This window comes from Callithrix jacchus, chromosome 1, assembly GCF_049354715.1.
Source record: "Callithrix jacchus isolate 240 chromosome 1, calJac240_pri, whole genome shotgun sequence".
Taxonomy (NCBI): Eukaryota; Metazoa; Chordata; class Mammalia; order Primates; family Cebidae; genus Callithrix; species Callithrix jacchus.
The window spans coordinates 185,807,368-185,826,468 of NC_133502.1; the positions used below are offsets into that span (position 1 = coordinate 185,807,368).

At 60.9% G+C, this 19,101-nt stretch overlaps 3 protein-coding genes across 80 annotated transcripts in view; 1 reads left to right on the forward strand and 2 right to left on the reverse strand.

Annotated features, from left to right (window-relative positions):
* EXD3 (exonuclease 3'-5' domain containing 3) overlaps positions 1-1,836 on the reverse strand; it is a 102,133-nt gene extending 100,297 nt beyond the window's left edge. For 17 of the 31 annotated variants that reach the window (XM_078332902.1, XM_078332900.1, XM_078332895.1 and 14 more), the window contains exon 1: positions 1,590-1,739. Coding sequence is in view for 10 of the 31 variants with exons in the window: in XM_078332901.1 (XP_078189027.1) it covers positions 1,590-1,829 (240 nt within the window). In the remaining 21 variants the exon portion in view is untranslated. Of the gene's footprint in view, positions 1-987; positions 1,280-1,589 lie in introns of those variants that run through there. The other 14 variants (XR_013520404.1, XR_013520403.1, XM_078332901.1 and 11 more) reach the window with 2 other exon arrangements.
* A 99-nt stretch (positions 1,837-1,935) lies between these two features.
* NOXA1 (NADPH oxidase activator 1) lies at positions 1,936-15,930 on the forward strand. Of its 47 annotated transcripts, none has more exons than XR_013520450.1 (15): positions 1,936-2,267; positions 5,084-5,166; positions 7,757-7,865; positions 8,494-8,628; positions 8,891-8,998; positions 10,259-10,318; positions 10,526-10,572; positions 11,095-11,314; positions 11,674-11,719; positions 11,801-11,907; positions 12,064-12,218; positions 12,364-12,483; positions 12,563-12,677; positions 13,424-13,756; positions 15,323-15,930. XR_013520450.1 is itself a non-coding variant. In XM_078332931.1 (15 exons), exons 1-14 carry the CDS (start codon positions 2,091-2,093, stop codon positions 13,720-13,722), a joined length of 1,776 nt encoding a protein of 591 aa, XP_078189057.1. In that variant the 5' UTR covers positions 1,936-2,090; the 3' UTR covers positions 13,723-13,756; positions 15,323-15,930. The 47 variants fall into 47 exon arrangements, 37 of the variants coding, with proteins under 37 accessions (XP_078189057.1, XP_078189097.1, XP_078189100.1 ...); XR_013520458.1 differs by having other exon boundaries at positions 12,364-12,377; XR_013520463.1 differs by having other exon boundaries at positions 10,547-10,572; positions 11,095-11,188; positions 11,849-11,907.
* On the reverse strand, positions 13,689-18,396 carry ENTPD8 (ectonucleoside triphosphate diphosphohydrolase 8). Of its 2 annotated transcripts, XM_009006126.5 has the most exons (8): positions 18,119-18,396; positions 16,496-16,641; positions 16,303-16,420; positions 15,548-15,698; positions 15,258-15,417; positions 14,461-15,144; positions 14,203-14,300; positions 13,689-13,827 (listed from the first exon to the last, which is right to left on the reverse strand). In XM_009006126.5, the coding sequence occupies exons 2-8, from the start codon at positions 16,619-16,621 to the stop codon at positions 13,689-13,691; spliced, it is 1,476 nt and encodes a 491-aa protein (XP_009004374.3). In that variant the 5' UTR covers positions 16,622-16,641; positions 18,119-18,396. The 2 variants fall into 2 exon arrangements, with proteins under 2 accessions (XP_009004374.3, XP_009004383.3); XM_009006135.5 differs by lacking the exons at positions 13,689-13,827; positions 14,203-14,300 and having other exon boundaries at positions 14,368-14,520; positions 14,914-15,144.
* Positions 18,397-19,101: the final 705 nt, after the last annotated feature.

Consider the following 19,101-nt stretch of genomic DNA (forward strand, 5'->3'; position numbering starts at 1 on the left):
TATCTTTGGTAGACATGGGGAAGTAGAGAGAGAGAAAATTTATGTTTCAGAGAAAAATTATAGCATACCTGTAACTGAATTCTAGCCCTGACCATTGTATTTGTTATCTTCTAAAATTTGGATTAAATCCTAAACAATCTTCTGGCTACGAGTCTCTAAAGAAGAGCCTGGCTGGGTAGTTTCTTCATGTTTTTAGTTGTGTCCCTAATGGAACAGGTTTTCTCATCCTGGCATACAAATTGGTTATAATCCTATGTGTTACTTCTGAGAAAACGAAAATTACGGTGTTTCTAGAAACTAGAGATGATTCAACAGATGACAGCAGCTCTATAAATTAATGACTTCACTGAGGTCTCATGTTTGCCACCCTGTGATGCCATTCCAATTCAGTTTTGGGGTTTTTTTTTTTTTTTTGAGATGGAGTTTCACTGTTTCGCCCCGGCTGGAGTACAGTGGCGTGATCTCAACTCACTACAACCTCCGCCTCCTGGGTTCAAACGATTCTCCTGCCTCAGCCTCCCTAGTATCTGGGATTACAGGTGCCCACCACCATGTCCAGCTAATTTTTGCATTTTTAGTAGAGACAGTGTTTCACCATGTTGGCCAGGCTAGTCTCAACCTCCTGACCTCGTGATCCGCCCACCTCAGCCTCCGAAAGTGCTGGGATTACAGGTGTGAGCCACCGTGCTGAGCCAGTATTTGGTGTTAAAAAAAAAAAAAAAATCCCCACGGAAACGTCTCCTCCTTTCCTGCTTGACATGGGCTACGACTCTCTGGGAATGAGCCTCCCCAGCAAGAGGGGACACTCTGACCCTCAGATTTTGACAATCAATGCTTTCAAGAAGAAAGACTTTGATCAAAAGCAAGGCAAATGAGAAAGAAGTCATTTATCTGAGCAATGCAAAGCCCTTTTAAATGTGGGCCCAGAGAGCCTGGCGTTAAGGGCCCAGCCGCAGCGCTCTCGCTACCCCGAGCGCAGGAACTCACACTGCCGCGCAGGCTCCGGACTGAGGACACCTGGCCGTGGCCAGTCGCGAATCAGGACCCCGCCTACGACCAGTGAGAACTCCCGGGCAACTCGAAGCCACCTGCTCTGCGACGGGTTCTCTTCCCTTTAACCACCGGAGCCTCCGTCTTGTTCTCCGGTGCACCTGGTAAGCCGGACCGCCCTCGACCTCTGCCTGAATAAACCCACAGGGCGCCGCATGCTGACCCGTTTCATGATTTCAGGCTGACAGTTCACACGGGACCCAGGGCCGCTGGCAGGAAGCCGGGTTGCCCCGGGCGCGCCCCTCCTCGGCGAGGGAGTGAAGGGCCTCCTGGGCCCGGGAGCGCCGAGAAGGCGGGCCCCGCGGGACAGGCCGGCAGGACTGGGGGTCGACTCAGCTCCCGGGCTTCCGGCTCCCCGGCGCCTCCGGAGCGGGGCCCTGCGGGAGAACGCGCCTTCCCGCCCCATCGGGGCCTCAGTTTCCCCACCCCGGCTCACTGCCCGCCGCGGCCCCCACCTCAGCACGCGCACCCGGCGCGGCCCCGCTCTGCCCTAGGCGCTCAGGCCGCCCACCTGGCCCGCGCGGCCCGGAGTCGCTCACCTGCGGGACCGGGGCCGCCCCACACCGTCCACGCCCGGCGCGGAACCTTGGCCCGCCTGCAGCAGCTGGCCGGGAGCACTTTCTCCGGCGCACCGAGGCCAACGCGGGCAGGGCGGAGAAGCCGGTGCACAAAGCTCCCGGCGGAAGTCCGGCCGAGGCGGGGCCGAATGGGTGGAGAGCGTGGCCTGAGAAGCGGGAGCGGGCGTGGCCAGTAGGTCTCGGGCGGGGTGGGCGGGGCATGAGGGCTGGTGGGGGCGTGGCCGCGTCTGGTGGAGGCGTGGTCAGGAGGTCCCGGGGCGGGGGTGTGGCCCTACCGGGAAGGGGCGGGCGCCGGCCGCCAGGGGGCGCCGCGGGACAGCGGGGTCGCACCTGGCGCGCGGCGCCCGCTCCTCTGCCCGCCACCGAGGCCTCGCAGCCCAACGCCGCCGCCTGGACTCGGCCGGGCCTCTACGTGGGATCCCGGCCCCTCCTCGAGCGCCGCCTTCCGCCGCGGGGGCCGCCATGGCCTCGCTGGGGGACCTTGTGCGCGCCTGGCACCTGGGCGCGCAGGCTGTGGAGCGCGGGGACTGGGCCGGCGCCCTGCGCCTCTTCTCGGGAGTCCCGGCGCCGCCCGCCAGGCTGTGCTTCAACGCGGGCTGCGTGCACCTGCTGGCCGGGGACGCCGAGGCCGCGCTGCGGGTGAGTCGGACGAGGGAGGCGGGTGCGCGCGACGCCTCCGCCCCGAGCCCCTGGGGGGTCCTGCCACGCCCCCGGCGGTCAAGGGGTCGCCCTGCCACCCCCGACCCAGCGAACGCTCCCCGCCGGTGGGAGCCGAGCGGCCTGGGCAGCACCGGAGCTGAGCGAGGTCGGGCTGAGGGGCGCGGCGGTCACCGGGAGAGGCCCGGGCGGAGGGTGACTCACACCGGGAAGCGGAAAGCCGTTGGGCTGGGTGAGGGCCGTGGGGCCGCCTGCCCCAAGGGGAAAGCGCTGCGCCCGTGGTCAAGGCCGGGAGGCCGGGTCAGGCTCCTCAAATGGGCCCTCAGCCGCCCCCCACCCCCGGCCTACGCCAGGGGGGTGCTCCAGGCGAAACAGCCCGGAGCCCGGGGTGCAGCGGCCGAGGCCCTGCACGGAGCCCACTGCCCTTCCCGCCCGCCCGCGTTCCGGGGCCGCCTGTTCCTGCGTATCCCAAACGCCAGCGCTGCCCCCCTCCCCGCCCCTCAGTCCCGCGCCCCGCTGAAGCAGGCAGGTGCCCACGCTGTTGAAGGCTCGGTAACAGCAGCGATGAAGAGGATAGGGAACTGCGCGCTGGGGAGGGTCTCCACGTCCCTGACCCGCAACATATACCCCTTGGAGGAGACTGGGCAAAGCACAGGAGACTCCCCCCGCCCCCCCCGACTTTGTCTCTCACATTTGCTTACAACTTTACAGTCACCTCCACAGAAATTTCGTATTTTCTTTTTAAGGACGGAGTCTTGCTCTGTTGCCCAACTGGAGTGCAGTGGTGCTATCTCGGTTCAGGGGAACCTCCGCCTCCGGAGTTCAAGCAATTCTCCTGCCTCAGCCTCCCTAGTAGCTGGGATTACAGGCGCACACCACCATGCCGGGCTAATTTTATATTTTTAGTAGAGACTGGGTTTCACCACGTTGGTCAGGCTGGTCTTGAACTCCTGATCTCAAGTGATCCACCCACCTCAGCCTCCCAAAGTGCTGGGATTACAGATGTGAGCCACCTTGCTCACCCCACAATGATTTCATTTTAAAAGATTATCCAAGAAAGGGAATGTAATCATTGGACACCAGGTAGTTTAGCAATGAAACCTATGTTTAGGGCCAGCTCAGTCACCTGGTGCTCATATGCGTGGTTTCTCAAAGAGAAGGGACTCGGTTAGAGTCAATAGGACAGACCAAAACATATGCATATGAGGAATATGGGAACTTAGAAAAGCAGATGGAACAGCTATGATTAATAAAGCTGACCACCTGCCAGGCAGGCCAGGGTGCACAGCTTGTTGCTGGAACTGCTGCTCTTGGTAGGAGCCTTTCGTGATGTTCTGCCGGCCTGAGCAGCCAGCCTACGTTAGTCGCTCAGCCACCACACTTCACACCTGTGTGAACTCAGTTCAACAACAAGCCTCACTCAGCCAGATTTGTGAGAGTGAGACCACGGCACCCTCCCTGTCACACATATTTCACTGATGGCCACAGTCCCGTTCAGAACGTACAAAGTCCTCTGAGTCTGGTTTAAGGAAGAACTGTGCTTTACACACAGACAAACCCATTAAAACATTTGTGTTGTGGCCAGGCGGGGTGGCTCACGCCTATAATCCCAGCACTTTGGGAGGCCAAGGTGGGTGGATCACGAGGTCAAGAGATCGAGACCATCCTGGTCAACGAGGTGAAACCCCGTCTCTACTAAAAATACAAAAATTAGCTGGGCATGGTGGCACCCGCCTGTAGTCCCAGCTACTCGGGAGGCTGAGGCAGGAGAATTGCTTGAACCCAGAAGGCGGAGGTTGCGGTGAGCTGAGATTGTGCCATTGCACTCCAGTCTGGGTAACAACATCGAAACTCTGTCTCAAAAAAAAAAAAAAAAAATTTGTGTTGTTCTTTCTTATTCTATCAGATATCTAGTGTGTCATTTTGCATGAACTACCAAAAAAGGATTTTTATTTTATTTGTTTATTTTTTGAGACAGAGTCTTACTCTGTCTCCCAGGCTGGAGTGCAGTGGCACGATCTTGACTCACTGCAACCTCTGTCTCACAGGTTCAAGTGATTCTCCTGCTTCAGCCTCCTGAGTAGCTTGGATTACAGGCATGCGCCACTACACCCAGCTAATTTTTGTAGTTTTGGTAGAGACAAGGTTTCACTGTGTTGGCCAGGCTGGTCTTGGACTCCTGACCTCAGGCGATCTGCCCATCTCTGCCTCCCAAAGTGCTGGTATTACAGAAGTGAGCAATCGCACCCAGCCTGTAATGCAGTTCTTAACTGGTGACTCTGGGATCTGGGCTGTGTCATCTTATCTCCAGTGACAGCCAAGGTCGCCTGAGGTCAGGAGTTGGAGAATCACTTGCACATGGGAGGTGGAGGTTGCAGTAAGCCGAGATCGCGCCACTGCACTCCAGTCTGGGCGATAGAGTGAGACTCCATCTCATAAAAAAGGATTTTAAAAAGACAACAATCTTGCATAACCCTGTTCCCCAGAATTGACTATTATTAACATACTGGAACATTTTTTTCTGGCCTCTGTCCTTGTGCTCATGGCGAACAAATCGGTGTCAGCAGCACCTCAATGAGCTCTGCACCCTGGGCAGGTTGGGGTTGGGCAGGCCGCCTGAGTGGTGACAGCCCTGCACAGGCAGGGAACCCAAAGGCCCCTGGACAGGTGCAGGGGGGCTGTGGGGGCTCCCCAGGAGCTGATGGAATTCTGTGGCCCTGTCACTGATCACACGGGATCTGTGATACTATGTGACCAGGTTACACACCTGGGCATTCTGTGGGCATTTCTGTTCCCAGGCATTTGACCAAGCAGTGACCAAAGACACCTGCATGGCCGTTGGCTTCTTCCAGCGAGGAGTGGCCAACTTCCAGCTGGCGAGGTGAGCACAGGGGCGCCTTGTTCCTTCTCTGATGGCCCTTTGTCCCCCTGCAGAGTCCACACCTGTACTCCCTCCTCCTCCTTCTCCACCGGCTCCCTTCTCTTGCCCACCCCCTCCTCCGTGGTTCCTGGCTTCAGGGAAACCTGGGCAGACACTCTGGCCCTCCCCTCTGCTCAGCACCACCCTTGGACATGAGTGGTCAGGTCCTCACTGCTTGCCCGGGCTCTCTGCACCGTGTTCCTTCCTAGAGGAGGAATAAGGGAAGGGTGACCATTGGATGCAGGCCAGGCCCTGCCTCAGCCTCTGCCTGATGCTCTAAGGCCCGTGCCAGGAAGGCAGGCTCTGCGGGGAAGTGGGTCAAATCATGAAAGACTTGCAGTCCTGAAATGTCAAAATCCCTGAAGTCTAAAATCCCAAAAATATAAAAATCTAGAAAAAATAATTAAAATTCTCTAAAACAAATTTGTTTACTTTTTTTTTTTTTTTATTTTGAGATAAAGTCTCACTCTGTTGTCCAGGCTGGAGTGCAATGATGTGATCTTGGCTCACTGCAACCTCTGCCTCCTGGTTCAAGTGATTCTCCTGCCTCAACCTCCCAAGTAGCTGGGATTACAGGTGTGCACCACCATGCCCAGCTAATTTTTGTATTTTTAGTAGAGATAGGGTTTCACTTTGTTGGCTAGGCTGGGGTCTCGAACTCTTGACCTCATGATCCGCCCGCCTCTGCCTTCCAAAGTGCTAGGATTACAGGCATGAGCCGCTGTGCCCGGCCTTTTTACTTCTTTTAAAAAAGATTTATTTCAGAAACATAAAAACATGCCCGAACCCTTCATCAGCCAATAAAATAGGCAAAAATAACATACATACATATTTTTTCAAGCACAAACTCATGCATGTTAGCGACAGGCTCACAGGCATGAGAGCCACCAACAGATGAACTGTGATCATGATGAGCTGGGTCAGGAGGGGAATTCGCACGTGCGTAGGTGAGATGGGGGAACTCGCATGTGCAAAGGAGGTGAGAAGGGGAACACACGTGCATAGGAGGTGAGAAGGGGAACATGTGTGCGTAGGTGAGATGGGGAACTCGTGTGTGCATAGGAGGCGAGAAGGGGAACACGTGCATAGGTGAGAAGGGGAGCACACGTGTGCATAGGAGGTGAGAAGGGGAACACGTGCATAGGTGAAAAGGAACACGCGTGCGTAGGTGAGATGGGGAACTCGTGTGTGCATAGGAGACGAGAAGGGGAACACGTGCATAGGAGGTAAGGGGAACACACGTGCATAGGAGATGAGAAGGGGAACACACGTGTGCATAGGTGAGATGGGGAACACACGTGTGCGTAAGGTGAGATGAGGGACTCGTGTGTGCATAGGTGAGATGGGGGAATACGTGTGCGTAGGTGAGATGGGGAATACGTGTGCATAGGTGAGAAGGGGAACACACATGTGCATAGGTGAGATGGGGAACACATGTGCGTAGGAGGTGAGAAGGGGAACACGTGCATAGGAGGTGAGAAGGGGAACACACGTGTGCATAGGAGGTGAGAAGTGGAACACGTGTGCGTAGGAGGTGAGAAGGGGAACACAAGTGTGCGTAGGAGATGAGAAGGGGATGAGATGGGGAACACATGTGCGTAGGAGGTGAGAAGGGGAACACGTGCATAGGAGGTGAGAAGGGGAACACACGTGTGCATAGGAGGTGAGAAGTGGAACATGTGTGCGTAGGAGGTGAGAAGGGGAACACAAGTGTGCGTAGGAGATGAGAAGGGGAACACGTGTGCGTAGGTGAGATGGGAGAACTCACGTATGCATAGGAGGTGAGAAGGGGAACATGTGTGCTTAGGAGGTGAGATGGGAACACGTGTGTATAGGTGAGACGGGGAACACACATGTGCGTAGGTGAGACGGGAACACGCACGTGCGTGAGAGACTATGGCTGGTGTTGTGTGCACCTGGCTTTATAACTGGAGTCATCAAAACACTAGGATGAACAACCCGTCTTCTAACAAGCTCCATCATATGCAGCCACCCAGAGAGGCAGGGTCTCAAGACAGTTTCTCTTTCATAAAGGCAGAGGAACAAAAAGTCCATTTCTTCCTTTACTGAGGAAGTCTTGGCCTTTGGGATTTTGACTTCAGGACTGTGCCTTTCTGGATTAGGGTCTAGCCCCCGGGGGCAGCCTCACCTTCAGATTAGCAGGGAATGCCTGCCTGGGGAGGTGAGTTTCCTCCCAGCGAGGCTTGAGGCTTGGAAGGAGGCTCAGAGTTTGCAGGGGGAGCCCCCACAGGGTGGGGAGGGGGCTGAGAAGCAGTAGGGAAATAGGGTACTCTGCCCAGTTCAGAAGAGAGGTAGGGGGTGCGGGGGGTGCAGGCAGGGCTCAGGAAGCGCAGTCTGAGCTGGGAAAAGGCTCAAACCCCAGCACAGAGCGACCCCACATATGCTCAGTGCCCACCAGACCTGAGTGAGGAGACCTGGGCACCTCACTGCCCTCCCCCAGGTCTCCTTGGAGGCAGGGGGAGGGGGAGGCTGGCGCAGGGCTGGGCCTGAAAGCTGCCCTGCACTGCTGAGGGACCCTGGCTGCCCACAGGTTCCAGGAAGCTCTGTCTGACTTCCAGCTGGCCCTGGTGCAGCTGAGGGGCCATGCTGCCATCGACTACACACAGCTGGGCCTGCGGTTCAAGCTGCAGGCCTGGGAGGTGAGGGGGCAGGGCGTACTGTGCTGACTGCTGTGGGTGTCCTCTGGGAGTGGCACCGTCACTGGAGGGCCCTCGGGCAGGGGAGCGCCTCTGGCTGAGGCTCTTGGTGCCATGGAACCCCTTGGACACTCCATGACCTGCAGGAGGGTTCTGGTAGCAGTGAAGGTGGGGGGACCCCCATTTTGTGCCATTTCAGGCCACCAGGGGTGGCTCTACCCTGGAGAAGGGCAGAGGCGAAAGGCTGCTGGGTGGGCAGGATCAGGCAGGGGTCGTGCCCACCGTCCACTGTGTGCCCAGCCCTTTCCTGGCTGCCTGGAACATGTTGGCACTAAGGGAGGGTCCCTACCAGACCTCACGAGATGCGCTGCCCTGAAGCCTTGTGGTATTAGCATTGTCTTAGAATGCAAAAATGGGAGAGTTCACTAGGTAAGGGGTCTGGAGTCAGGGTTAAAGCCGGGGGGCGGGGTGGGGGGCGGTGGGAGGGGTGGTACCAGCCCAGGGTATAGAATGGTACAGGGGAGGGGCCAGGGGAGGGGGGAGGAGTTGGGTGGGGGAGCTGGGGCAGGAGCCCAGGGAGGGGCTGGGTGGGGGGGTCAAGCCCCTGCCATCACCTTGGCTTCGCTCCCAGGTGCTATACAATGTGGCATCAGCACAGTGCCAACTGGGGCTCTGGACAGAGGCGGCCAGCAGCCTAAGGGAGGCCATATCCAACTGGCCGGAGGGGTCCCTGAATGGCCTGGAGTCAGCTCTGGACCAAGTGCAGGTGAGGAGTGCTATCCTGGGTCTGGGTTTTGGGTGGGTGTCTATGTCTACCACAGCCCCTCAAGACCAGCTTCCTGAGCCGAAGCAGCTTCCAGAGGGAGGTGCCCTAGTGCCCAGTTTTGGGGGCAAGGTGGGGGCTTCACCTGGCCTGCGGGAAGGGGCAGGGGCCCATGGGGCTCCTTCTGCTGCCAGGCGCAGAGGCTCTGGGCTGCAGGCCTGGTTGGTCACCTGGTCGGCATCTGCTGGATGCCCACCCTCTCCAGAGACAGAGCTTGCTGCCGCTGAGGCAGGTCCCCAGGGGTGAGGTCTTCCGGCCCCACCGGCGGCACCTGGACCATCTGGAGCCCGTGGATTTCCTGGGCAAGGCCAAGGTAAATGTGCGGGGCAGTGTCCTGGGCATCACACCGGTGCTGAGCCCTCAAACTGTGTTCCCAGGGACATGGGGGTACAGCCCAGGTCACCACAAAGACCAGGAGGGTGGGGAGTGGGCCCACAGCCACCTGGAAGCTGTGCCCAGAGTGGGGGGGTGGTGCTGTGAACTTGGAGGCGGAGCCCACTAGAGCCAGCTGCATGGAGGGGGCTTCTGCTCTCCCAGCAAGGACCCCGTGGTGCCACCCCCACCCAGCCTCGGCCACAGACACAACCTCACATTCTCCCAGAGTCCCCATGTCCTCCCAGAGTCTCCCTGAGTCCTCCCAGAGTCCCCCCCATCCTCCTAGAAACCCCCCCATTCCCCCAGAGTCCCCACATCCCCCCGGAGTCCCCGCATCCCCTCGAGTCCCCACATCCCCCATCCTCCCCGAGTCCCCCGTCCCCCCAGAGGATGGGGCCCCAGAGTCCCCCCATCCTTCCAGAGTCCCCCCGAATCCTCCCAGAGTCCCTCTGAGTCCTCCCAGAGTCCCCCCATTCTTCCAGAGTCCCCCCGAATCTTCCCAAGTCCTCCCAGAGTCCCCCCATCCCCCCGAGTCCTCCCAGAGCCTCCCCCATCCTCCCAGAGTCCCCCCGAGTCCTCCCAGAGTTCCCAAGTCTCTCTGCATCCCTTTGTGCCTTTGTGTCTCCCTGTGTCTCTGCCACAGATAGCAAGGTCTCTCGGGGGTTCTGCCTGCAGTCTGACGGTCTGGGCCATGTCACGCCCACACTTGGGTCAGGGCCAGGCAGAACCCCTAAAGTCAGAGGAATAGGGAGCTGCTCATCCCGAAAGGCAGGGGGCCAAATGTGGTGGAGGAGAACTCCTGGGGGGCGGCAATGGGGTCACCTTGGCTGGCCACACCCCGTCAGTCACCTGCACTTGCACCTGTGTGGCTGGGTACAGCTACCCAGAGCGGGAGTCCTAGGGTTAGGGTTAGGGTTAATGCATCAACTTGAAGTCCGCGTGTCACAGTGGAGGGCTGTTTATAAGAAAAAAAATATTTTTAAAGTTGTACTAAAATTAGGTTAACATTGCCAGCAGATGCTTCCCTCCGTCAAACAGGTTTTCCCCTCCACGGTGGCCTGGCAAACACGGGCCAGGTGTGGGCAGCCGTCACCCAGCCCCCGGGAGACTCAGAGCTGCAGGGCGTGGTGGAGCGGGCTCTGTGGGGAGCCGACGTCGCCGGCTGCTGACTCTGACCCAGCACCCCTGTCCCTGCCAGGTGGTGTCCTCTGCCATCCCTGATGACCAGCGCTGGGCCGTCCGCCTGCAGCAGCCGCAGGTGAGTTTGCGGCCCCTTAGGCCCCTGCCTGGCCTCACCCAGCTTTGTGGGAAAGAAAATGCCACACAAGCTCCAGGCCCTCCCAGGGCCCCAAAGTTCCTCTGCTGGGAGATGTGGGGTGCCCGCCCCTTCCCTGTGTGAGACCTGGAGAAACTGTCTTCGGGGTTCAGGAGGAGGGAGGGCGGCCCTGACCCTAAACCAGAGCAGGCTGGCGCTTTGTGTCCACAGGGAGCGGGAGTGAACCGTGATGCCAGGTAGGAGGACCCAGCTGGGCCCCGAGAGCGCCTCCCTTTCCTGCTGGGCAGAGGACCTCCATGTGGGGCCACTCCAGGTCCGGGCACAGGACGGCACGACCTGTTTCCAGACAGAGACTGTCTGGGGCCCAGAGCTTGGGAAGGGGAGCCCGGCTTCTCTCTCTGCCCCTTGTCCTGTCCCCAGCTCTACCTTCCCTAAAACTGCCCCTCAGGGAGGTGGGGACACCCATGCCTTGGGGGTGGCACTGGGAGGCAGCTGAGACCCACAGTGGCACCGTGACTGCCTGCAGCACCAAAGGCCAGGGAGCAGCCTAGGGAGGTGGCCCAGCCCCCCAGGGGACCCCCAAACACAAATGGGGCTATAGAGACAGCCGGGGCTCCAGGTGTCATGGGGGTGAGGGACAGAGCAATCCCTGGAGCTGCACCTCCGGCCTGCCTTTTACGAGGTGCGGCCAGGCACAGGAGGGCACTGAGATGGGCAGGGTCTGAGAGCTGCCCTTGTCTCCCCGGCACCCCCGTCAGGGACTCCGAAAGAGCTGGCACCCAGCAGGGCGCCCTCCACGCAGAGACAGAGGTCAGTGCTGAGTGCTGCACGTTGGCTGCCTACCGAGAGCAGGTGCGTGGACAGGGCCTCTCCCTACTCGGGGTCGGAGCTCCTGCTGCTTCCTCAGGCTGGGGACCACAGTGGAACCAGCACCAGGGCGGAGGGAGCAACTCACTGGGGTTCGACAGGGCCAGCCAGGTGAGAGGGTGCCCAACTCAGGGCACATGGTAAACATCCAGCCCACACAGGGGCCAGGGACTGGGTCCTGAGCTTCCTGGGGTCACCGGGGATCCCACCCACTTGCAGCTGCCACCTCAGTGGGCCTGGAGGGATGGGCTGCTCCCTGCTGGTGACAGGCAGCCTCTAGGCCTACAGGGACCCAGCCCCATCCTGAGGCAGCCCACTTGTGGCCGGTGCTCTGAATTCAATTCCTGCAGGCTGCCTGCAGGGCAATGGCTGAGCACACAGGCCACACCCTTGCCCATGGGCTCTGCTAGGGTGGTGCCCGGCCTCCAGCACCTGTCGGCCCCATCCTACCACCTGTGCTTCCCTTGCAGAGGCCCCAGATGGAGCAAGATGGCAAACCAGCTCCTCTGTCTCCAGGTATGGGGGTCCCCAGCGGTGGGGTCCGTGGGTGAGGAGGAAGCTGCTAGTGCACAGTGCCCACTGCTCCTCCACCCACAGGGCCTGATTTAGTGGGAGAGGTTGTGTCAGTCTTGCTCTGTCCTGCAGGGCCGCCAGCAACGGGGGCACCTGGCCCCAGCCCCTCTGAGGACCCAGCAGCTGCTGGGGTAAGAGGCTCCAGACCCTTCACCTATCAGCCACCGGAGGGAGGCCGAGGCCAAACCATCCCTCAGAATCAAACCTTGCTAGCCCCTCCTCCCCACCCAGCCTGTGCCCACACCCCTGGGGCTGAAGACGGTCATCCCTCCCCCTCCTGGCTGCAGAGAGCAGGTGCGGGGTACGCTGAGCCGCTGGTGACTGTCACCGTGCAGTGCGCCTTCACCGTGGCCCTGAGGACACGAAGAGGTGCCGACCTGTCCAGCCTTCGGGCACTGCTGGGCCAGGCTCTCCCTCACCAGGCCCAGCTGGGACAACTCAGGTGGGAGGGCCCGGCTCAGGTGGGGGTGGGTTCTGCGCTGGGCACCACCCTGGCTGAGGCAGCTGCTGGAAGAGGGCGTGGCAGAGGTCACTGTCCTCCCTGCAGGCCCCACCCACACAGCCCCCTCTGAGGAATCTCTTTGCAGTTACCAAGCCCCAGGTGAGGATGAGCGCTGGGTCCCCATCCCCGGGGAGGAGTCACTGCAGAGGGCCTGGCTGGACACGGCCGCCAGCCCCCGGGGACTGCAACTGCAGTGCAGGGTGAGGTGACGGTGGGGCAGGGCAGAGGCGGGGACACCCCTCCTCCCAGTATCACCTGCCCTGCAGCCCACGCTTCTGCTGCAGGGAGCTGGGGGCCGACCGGTCCTCTACCAGGTGGTGGCCCAGCATGGCTACTCAGCTCAGGGGCCAGAGGACCTGGACTTCAGACAGGGGGCCACGGTGGACGTCCTGTGTGAAGGTAGAGTGGGCGTGGCCCTTCCCAAGCAGCACTGGGGCACCCGTGGTGTCGGGGGGATCAGGGCTTGAGCCTGTGCCGTGAGCAGATGGCACCCAGAGGCCACACCCAGGCAACGCCCTGCAGAGCCCACCTTCCCCCTTGCAGTGGACCAGGCGTGGCTGGAGGGCCACTGTGACGGCCGCATTGGCATCTTCCCCAAGTGCTTCGTGGTTCCTGCTCACCCTCGAATGTCGGGAACCCCGGGCCACCTGCCCCAGTCCCAGCAGGGAGATCAGCCTTAGCAATGCTGTGTCCACAATGGTTTTAATAAAAGCAACATCCCACTGCAGTCCAACCCTCCAAGGGGGTGTGGGAGGGCAGCCTGGCCCAGAGACCCTGGGCCTTGACTCTGTCCATCTGCTCAGACAACAGCAAGGAGATCAGGGTCTGGGCGGGGCAGCTCCCTCCTCTTCGCCCCAGCTGCCCCTCCTGAGGCCCCGCAGCCACACAGCCTGGAGGCGCGGCAGTCCTGGTGGCCGGTGTGCAGAAAGGCATCCAGGGCCCTGGAAGCCCAGTGGGGAGGGCCCCAGGGATGCCGGGAGGGGAGGCCACACAGCACCCTGAGGGTGCCCCATCGGTGGCTGTCACCTGAGGGTGGGCAGAGACACACAGCAAGGCCCCATGGCGCTCGGGGCTTGGGAAGCCGACAGCATCCCAGGCGCAGCTGCCTGAGGGTTCTGCGGGGCGTGCCTCTGCCTTCCTGCTAGTCCTGCACCCAGAAGAGCTGAATCGCGGCAGCCGCCAGCACTGCCACCAGGGTCAGCACCAGGAACACCACTATGGCCACCCAGACGCTGTAGCTCTCTGCCCGCCACTGAGCCGGCGCCTCAGCCGGGATCATCCCAGTCAGGTTCAGCATGTAGCCCAGCGTCCAGCCGATGTCAATGCCACCCGCCTGCGGGACACACAGCTGCTCAGGGCTGCAGGGCAGCTACCCCGGGGCAACACCCTGCCCACGCCCTGGGGAGGTGGTCACCTGCTTTCGGAACTGGATGCTGGGCCATGACTCCTCACTGAAGCCGTAGCCGTCTCGAAGAAGGGTGAGGATGTACAGGCCTGAGGCACAGTAGTCACGCAGCCAGCGGTCCTGGCCAGGGTAGCTGGCCTCCACCTGGGGTGCAGGAGGTCAAGGGGCCAGGTGAGGGCCCTGATCCCTGGTCACGCTGGGACTGCCTATCTGCCCTGGCCAACCTGAGTGCCCAGACAAGAGGGGGTGCTGGGCAGTAGCAGAGGCCCCTTCCCGCTGTCCCCGTGGGGCTCCACTGACCAGCCAAGTGGTACAGGGTGCAGCCCCCTCAGCAGGCCAGAGGCTGGGCTCAGTTGCAGCCGTGGCCCCAGCCTCCTACCTGGAGCTGTCCTCTGTCCATGCCTCCCCAGCCCTACTGGCCACTCTCCCCAGAATGAGGTTCCAGCATCCTGTCCAGGGTAGCCCTGCACCCTCAGGAACCCTCACTGTAGCCAGGGCCCACCCACCAGCTTCCAGGACCTCCGGCAAAACTCCCAGATGGTGGCGTTGGCAGTGCTCAGGGGCTGCCCGGAGGTGAGGTTCAGAAAGTGGAAAGTGTAGTAGAAGTTGGAGAAGGCCTAGGCAGGAGGAGAGGGGGCTGTGGTCATATGGGTCAGACCCCACCCACCTGGGCCAAGAGCCAACCTAGGCCTCTCCGGGGCCTGCTGGAGTCAGGCAGGCACCCAGGGCCCCACAAGGAAGCCAGGAACCCAGGGCGGGGGTGGTGTGGGTGCTCACATAGAACTGGCCCCGTACTGGGGGCTGGTAGACCCCGTTGAAGGCACAGTCTTCCTGACCCTGGCAAGCAGAGAAGTTGAAAAGTTCCTGGATGGCCGAGACGCAGGCCCCAGGGTTGCCTGTCCCTTCAACTGTAAGATTCTGGGGAAGGCCCAGAGGAGGTGTGGTGTCGACACAGGGTGACTTGTACAAGGGGGCCAGGGCCAGCGTGGTCCGGTAGCCGCTGAGGTAGCAGGGGTGACGGAGCAGGGCAGCCGGGTGGCTCTGCAGAGGGCAGGGAGGCCTGAGCACCAGCCCCATACCCACAGTCCTTTCCATCCTGGGCCTGATAACCCACACCAGCCCCGCACCCATAGTTCTGTGCACCCTCCCTGGGTCTGGACCACCCGCGCCAGCCCCATGCCCGTAGCTCTGTTCCCTCAGCCCCGTGCGCCCTCCCCTGGGCTGGCTGACCTGCACCAGCCCAATAAGGAGCCTGCTCAGCATCTGGTCCCGTCCAAAGCAGAGGTAGCTGTGCGTGTAGACGCTGTAGTCAGATCCATAGAGGCGAAAATCGGCCTGCGTGCTCTTGTCCAAGATGGGGCCCCCAGGCACAAAGGTGATCTGGGTGGAGGCCCCCCCCATGTCCAGGGCGCCCACCAGCATCTCCTCTGGAGGCCGGATCCATTCTCCAGTGAAGGAGTACTGGGCACAGAAGGGGGCACTCAGCCCAGAGCAGCCACTGGGACCCGCCCTGGTCACCAGCCCAACACTGGCCGCTCACAGACCAGCCCCCGCCCTTGGGCTGCCTGTGGCACCTTGACCAGCGTCCCCAAGCCGTAGTTGACGGTGATCCAACCAAAGGCACCTTCGTCTTGCCCAGCCAGGAGCTCGGCACCCCAAAAGTCAACAGGAGACCGGCCCAGGACCTGGGTGACTGCTGCAAAGATGTCCCTGGCCTGAGAGCTATTCTTCTGTCTGGACACAGAGGACCAGGGGCTGGAGCTGGCTGGAAGCCTGGGCCCAGCCCCAGCCTGCCTGCCACCAGGGTGGAGACCATATTTCCTGCAGCCACTCCCCGTGGGTGCCAAGGCCATGCCTGCCTCACCTGAGCAATCTCATGCCAGCTGTGGCCCCCAGGAAAGTGGGTGTTTTCTGATGCTGGGCCTCTGGGATCAGGACCAGTGCCTCCTCCAGGCAGCCCTGCAGGCTCTCACCGGCCTGTGCCGGGTCCGAAGCATAGGAGGAGATTCCAGGGCCTGGAACACACCCGGGACAGAGCTCCAGACTCCACAGCCTGGTTGGGCTGAAAGGCAGCCCCCAAAGACGTGACCACCACCTGACCTCTGGTGTGGCCACCAGCCAAGGGCTGCCCGGCTGGAGGTGGCAGGAGGGTCTCTAACCCGGAGCCTCTGGAGGGTGCAGCCCTGTCCACACCTTGTTTTCATTCTAGAATGCTAGGAAATAAATGGCTGTGGTTTAAGCCTCCAATTTGTGGTAATTTGTTACTAGAGCCCCCAGAAAACAAATTTGGGGCCTCTTGGAGTACAGGCACCCCTGCAGCTACCAGCCTTGGCCGCCAGCACTGCATGGTGCCAGGGTGGGAAGCACCAGGGGCTGGAGAGGGTCAGGGCCGGAGGCAGCAGACGCAGGGCAGACCCGGGCCAGGTTGTGAGAATCAGGATCAGGCAGGGAGGTCCCCAGAGTGCCACCAGGTGACCTGGGCACCGGCCCAGCACCCATGCCTGGCGTGTGACCTTGGCCAGGTCATTTAGCCCCTCCAAACTCTTTCCATGCAGCTGGGAATCCCAGCCAGGCAGCAATGGCGGGTCCCAGCACCAGGCTGTGGAACTATCCACTGACCTTCCACCTGGCAGGCCAGGGCCTGGCTGACCACACCCGTGCCGTTCTCTTTGTCCGCCGGCCACTGATACAGGAAGAGGGACGTGTGGGAGGAGCCGGCGTCAAACACAATCCCAAACTGGGGAGACAGTGGGATGAGTGGGAGGCAGCACCTGTGGGCCCAGCCCAGCCTCCCCTGCTGGCGGGGACGCACCTTGATGTAGGCGGGCAGGAGCACACTGGCAGCCTCCACCAGGAGGAGGATGAGTGCGGTGAGGCCCGAGACCCCCGAGGCCCCCAGCAGGACCATGATGACTTGTTCCTTCCGGGATAGCCCCATGGCAGAGGTGGGACTGGTTCCTGTGAGGGGGTGGCCATGAGCACCCAGAATGCACTCAGCGTCCCCACACCACCCTCCAGAGGCAAGGGCTTTGCTCCCCGTCTCCCTGGAGACCCACGCCTGGAGAGCCACTGCCTTAGAGGCAGTCCTGGGGTTCAGACAGCTTCCGGTGGCCAAGGACCACTCCCTGGGAGCCACACCTGCTGGGAGTGCCATGGGCATCAGAGGGGCCTGTCGGGGGCAGCAGGAGCCTCTTCAGGCCCAGCAGGATATAAGTAGCCCCCCTTGGACCCTCTCAGATGGGACTGGGGAGCTGCCCCCACCATGTGGCAGTGTTACCCTGTGTCCCCACGTTTTGCCGCACCTCTCCCATGCTACCCTCCTCAGGAGCAGCCCCAACTCCAGCCTGCACTGGGGTCCCAGGGCTCTGCCTCCTCTCTGTGGGCTCTCCCAGGGTGGAGGTTTCTCTCTGGAGCCCTGAGGGGCTGCCTGGGACTACTGGGCTTCAGGAGAAACTAGGGTGAGGCCAGTCATCTTAGGAAGCAGCTTTCAACCAAAGGCCAAGCTTGGGGCTTTTTAACACAGTTTCACTGGAAATCCAGCCCTAAAGGCCTCTCATCTGACTGTGCACCTTCTTAGCTGGTGCCAGATGCCCTCTGGGCAGGAGGTGGACCCAGGAATGCTGTCTGAGAGGCCTGAGCTCCCTCAGTTCTGTGGCTGAGGTACCAACCTCCTCTGCCCGGAGGCCCAGCGAGAGGTCTCAGCTCTCAAACTATTCCAGGCTGACCCTGTGTCCCTCACAGCCCGGAGGAGGGGTCAAAGCCTGAAACTGCCCTCCAAGGGAGGTCCGGGCACCCGAGCCCAGGGACCTGTGTCCTATCGTGTCCCCAGAAAAGTGGCAGCCGTGGGTGCTGCCCTGGTCCTGACCTGGGGCTCCTGTGCACATGGAAAGTAGGACACGCTTTGGGGTCCTCACACAATTCTGTGTAGGGATATAAGCCCATTTTAAGGAGAGAAGATAACAGAGGCTCAGAGAGGACAGGTGGCCAGTCCGGGCCCAGACAGGGCCCAGCCTGTGTTACCAACCGGCACCCAGGCCACAATTAACCTCGTAGGGACAAACAGGTGATAGGGACCAGGAACACAGGGACCCCACAACCAGAAGATGTAGCCACCTGAGATTGCCAGACCTGAGTCTCCAGGTAGGCAAAGAGGATGGGGCAACCTCCCCCACACTCCCAAAACCCCCCAGACCAGAACAGCCCCCCAGACCCGGACAGCCCCACAGACAAGAACAGCTCCTCCAGACCAGAGCAGCCCCCCAGACCAAAACAGCCCCACAGACAAGAACAGACCCGCTCCCAGACCAGAGCACCCCCCCAGACCAAAACAGCCCCACAGACAGGAACAGACCCCCAGGTTAGTACAGCCCCCAAGACCAGGGCAGCCCATCCCCCAGGCCAGCCCCTCAGCACCTCACCCGGGCTGGCCGCCCACCTGGAAGCAGCAGGAGGAAGCTGCGCTGTGTCCGGCGCACCCGGCGTCCAGCCTCTCCCTGCACGGGGGTGGGACCGGGCGGCGGGCGCTGCGCTGCGCACCTGGCTCCGAGGCCCACGCCCAAAGTCGCCCGCCCTGGGCCCCCGCGTCCCAGCTCGCCCCGGGGATGGGCGGCAGGAGAGGGAAGGGCAGCGCCCTGAGCCTCGGAGGAACCTGCAGCTGCGAGGGCAGAACCGCGGGGGCTCCCACGGCCGCGGCAGCGCCCCCGCCCCGGGCTCGGACTTTGCCCCTCGCCGCCCGGCCCCAGCAGGTCGGAGTCAGGTGACCCCGAGGGCCGGGCCCGGGGCGGGGGCGGAGGCGCCTGCAGCCCTCGTGCCGTCCGTCGTCTTCCGATTACAGACACTCCGCGTTTCCGGGCTCCCCGAGGTCCCAGGGCCGCCGCCGATGGGGGTCCCGGCCTCTGCAGGGCGCCGGGCTTGGGGCAACCTCCGGCGCCCGGGTTCAAGCGAGTCTCCGGCCTTGGCCTCCCGAGTGGCTGGGACCACAGGCTCCCGCCACGCCCGGCTGATGTTTGTGTTTAGTAGAGACGGGTTTTCACCGTGTTGGCCACGCTGGTCTCGATCTCTTGCCCTCGTGATCCGCCCACCTGGGTCTCCCAAAGTGCTGGGATTACAGGAGTGAGCCACCGCGCCCGGCCCCTAAAAGAAGGTTTTATTAATATATTGATCATTTGACAAAAACGTGACCAGAGGCTTGTAGGAATGTGACTTTCTATTTCCCTTAGGAGCAGTAATTTAGTGTTTGCAGCAACTTTATACCATGTAACTGCCGCGGATAATGAGCATCAAATGTATTTGTGGAGGATTTTTGCAGTTGTATTCAACAAAGATTGGTAGTTTTCTTTTTTAGTCCTGTTTTCTGTACGGAGATAATGCTGGGCTTATTAAAATGAGTCTGGGAAGGTGTCCTTTTTTTTTTTTTTT

What these genes read in the sequence shown, in the direction of transcription:
- NOXA1 (XM_078332911.1), top strand. Translation starts at nt 2,091, where the DNA reads ATGGCCTCGCTGGGGGACCTTGTGCGCGCCTGGCACCTGGGCGCGCAG. An exon ending in GCCAACTTCCAGCTGGCGAG is followed by an intron (nt 5,167 to 7,756) that starts GTGAGCACAGGG and finishes GGCTGCCCACAG; the next exon opens with GTTCCAGGAAGCTCTGTCTG. An exon ending in TCCGCCTGCAGCAGCCGCAG is followed by an intron (nt 10,319 to 10,525) that starts GTGAGTTTGCGG and finishes AAACCAGAGCAG; the next exon opens with GCTGGCGCTTTGTGTCCACA.
- ENTPD8 (XM_009006126.5), bottom strand. Translation starts at nt 16,621, where the DNA reads ATGGGGCTATCCCGGAAGGAACAAGTCATCATGGTCCTGCTGGGGGCC. An exon ending in TCCTGCCCGCCTACATCAAG is followed by an intron (nt 16,421 to 16,495) that starts GTGCGTCCCCGC and finishes CTGTCTCCCCAG; the next exon opens with TTTGGGATTGTGTTTGACGC. An exon ending in GCTTGGGGACGCTGGTCAAG is followed by an intron (nt 15,145 to 15,257) that starts GTGCCACAGGCA and finishes TTCTGTGCCCAG; the next exon opens with TACTCCTTCACTGGAGAATG.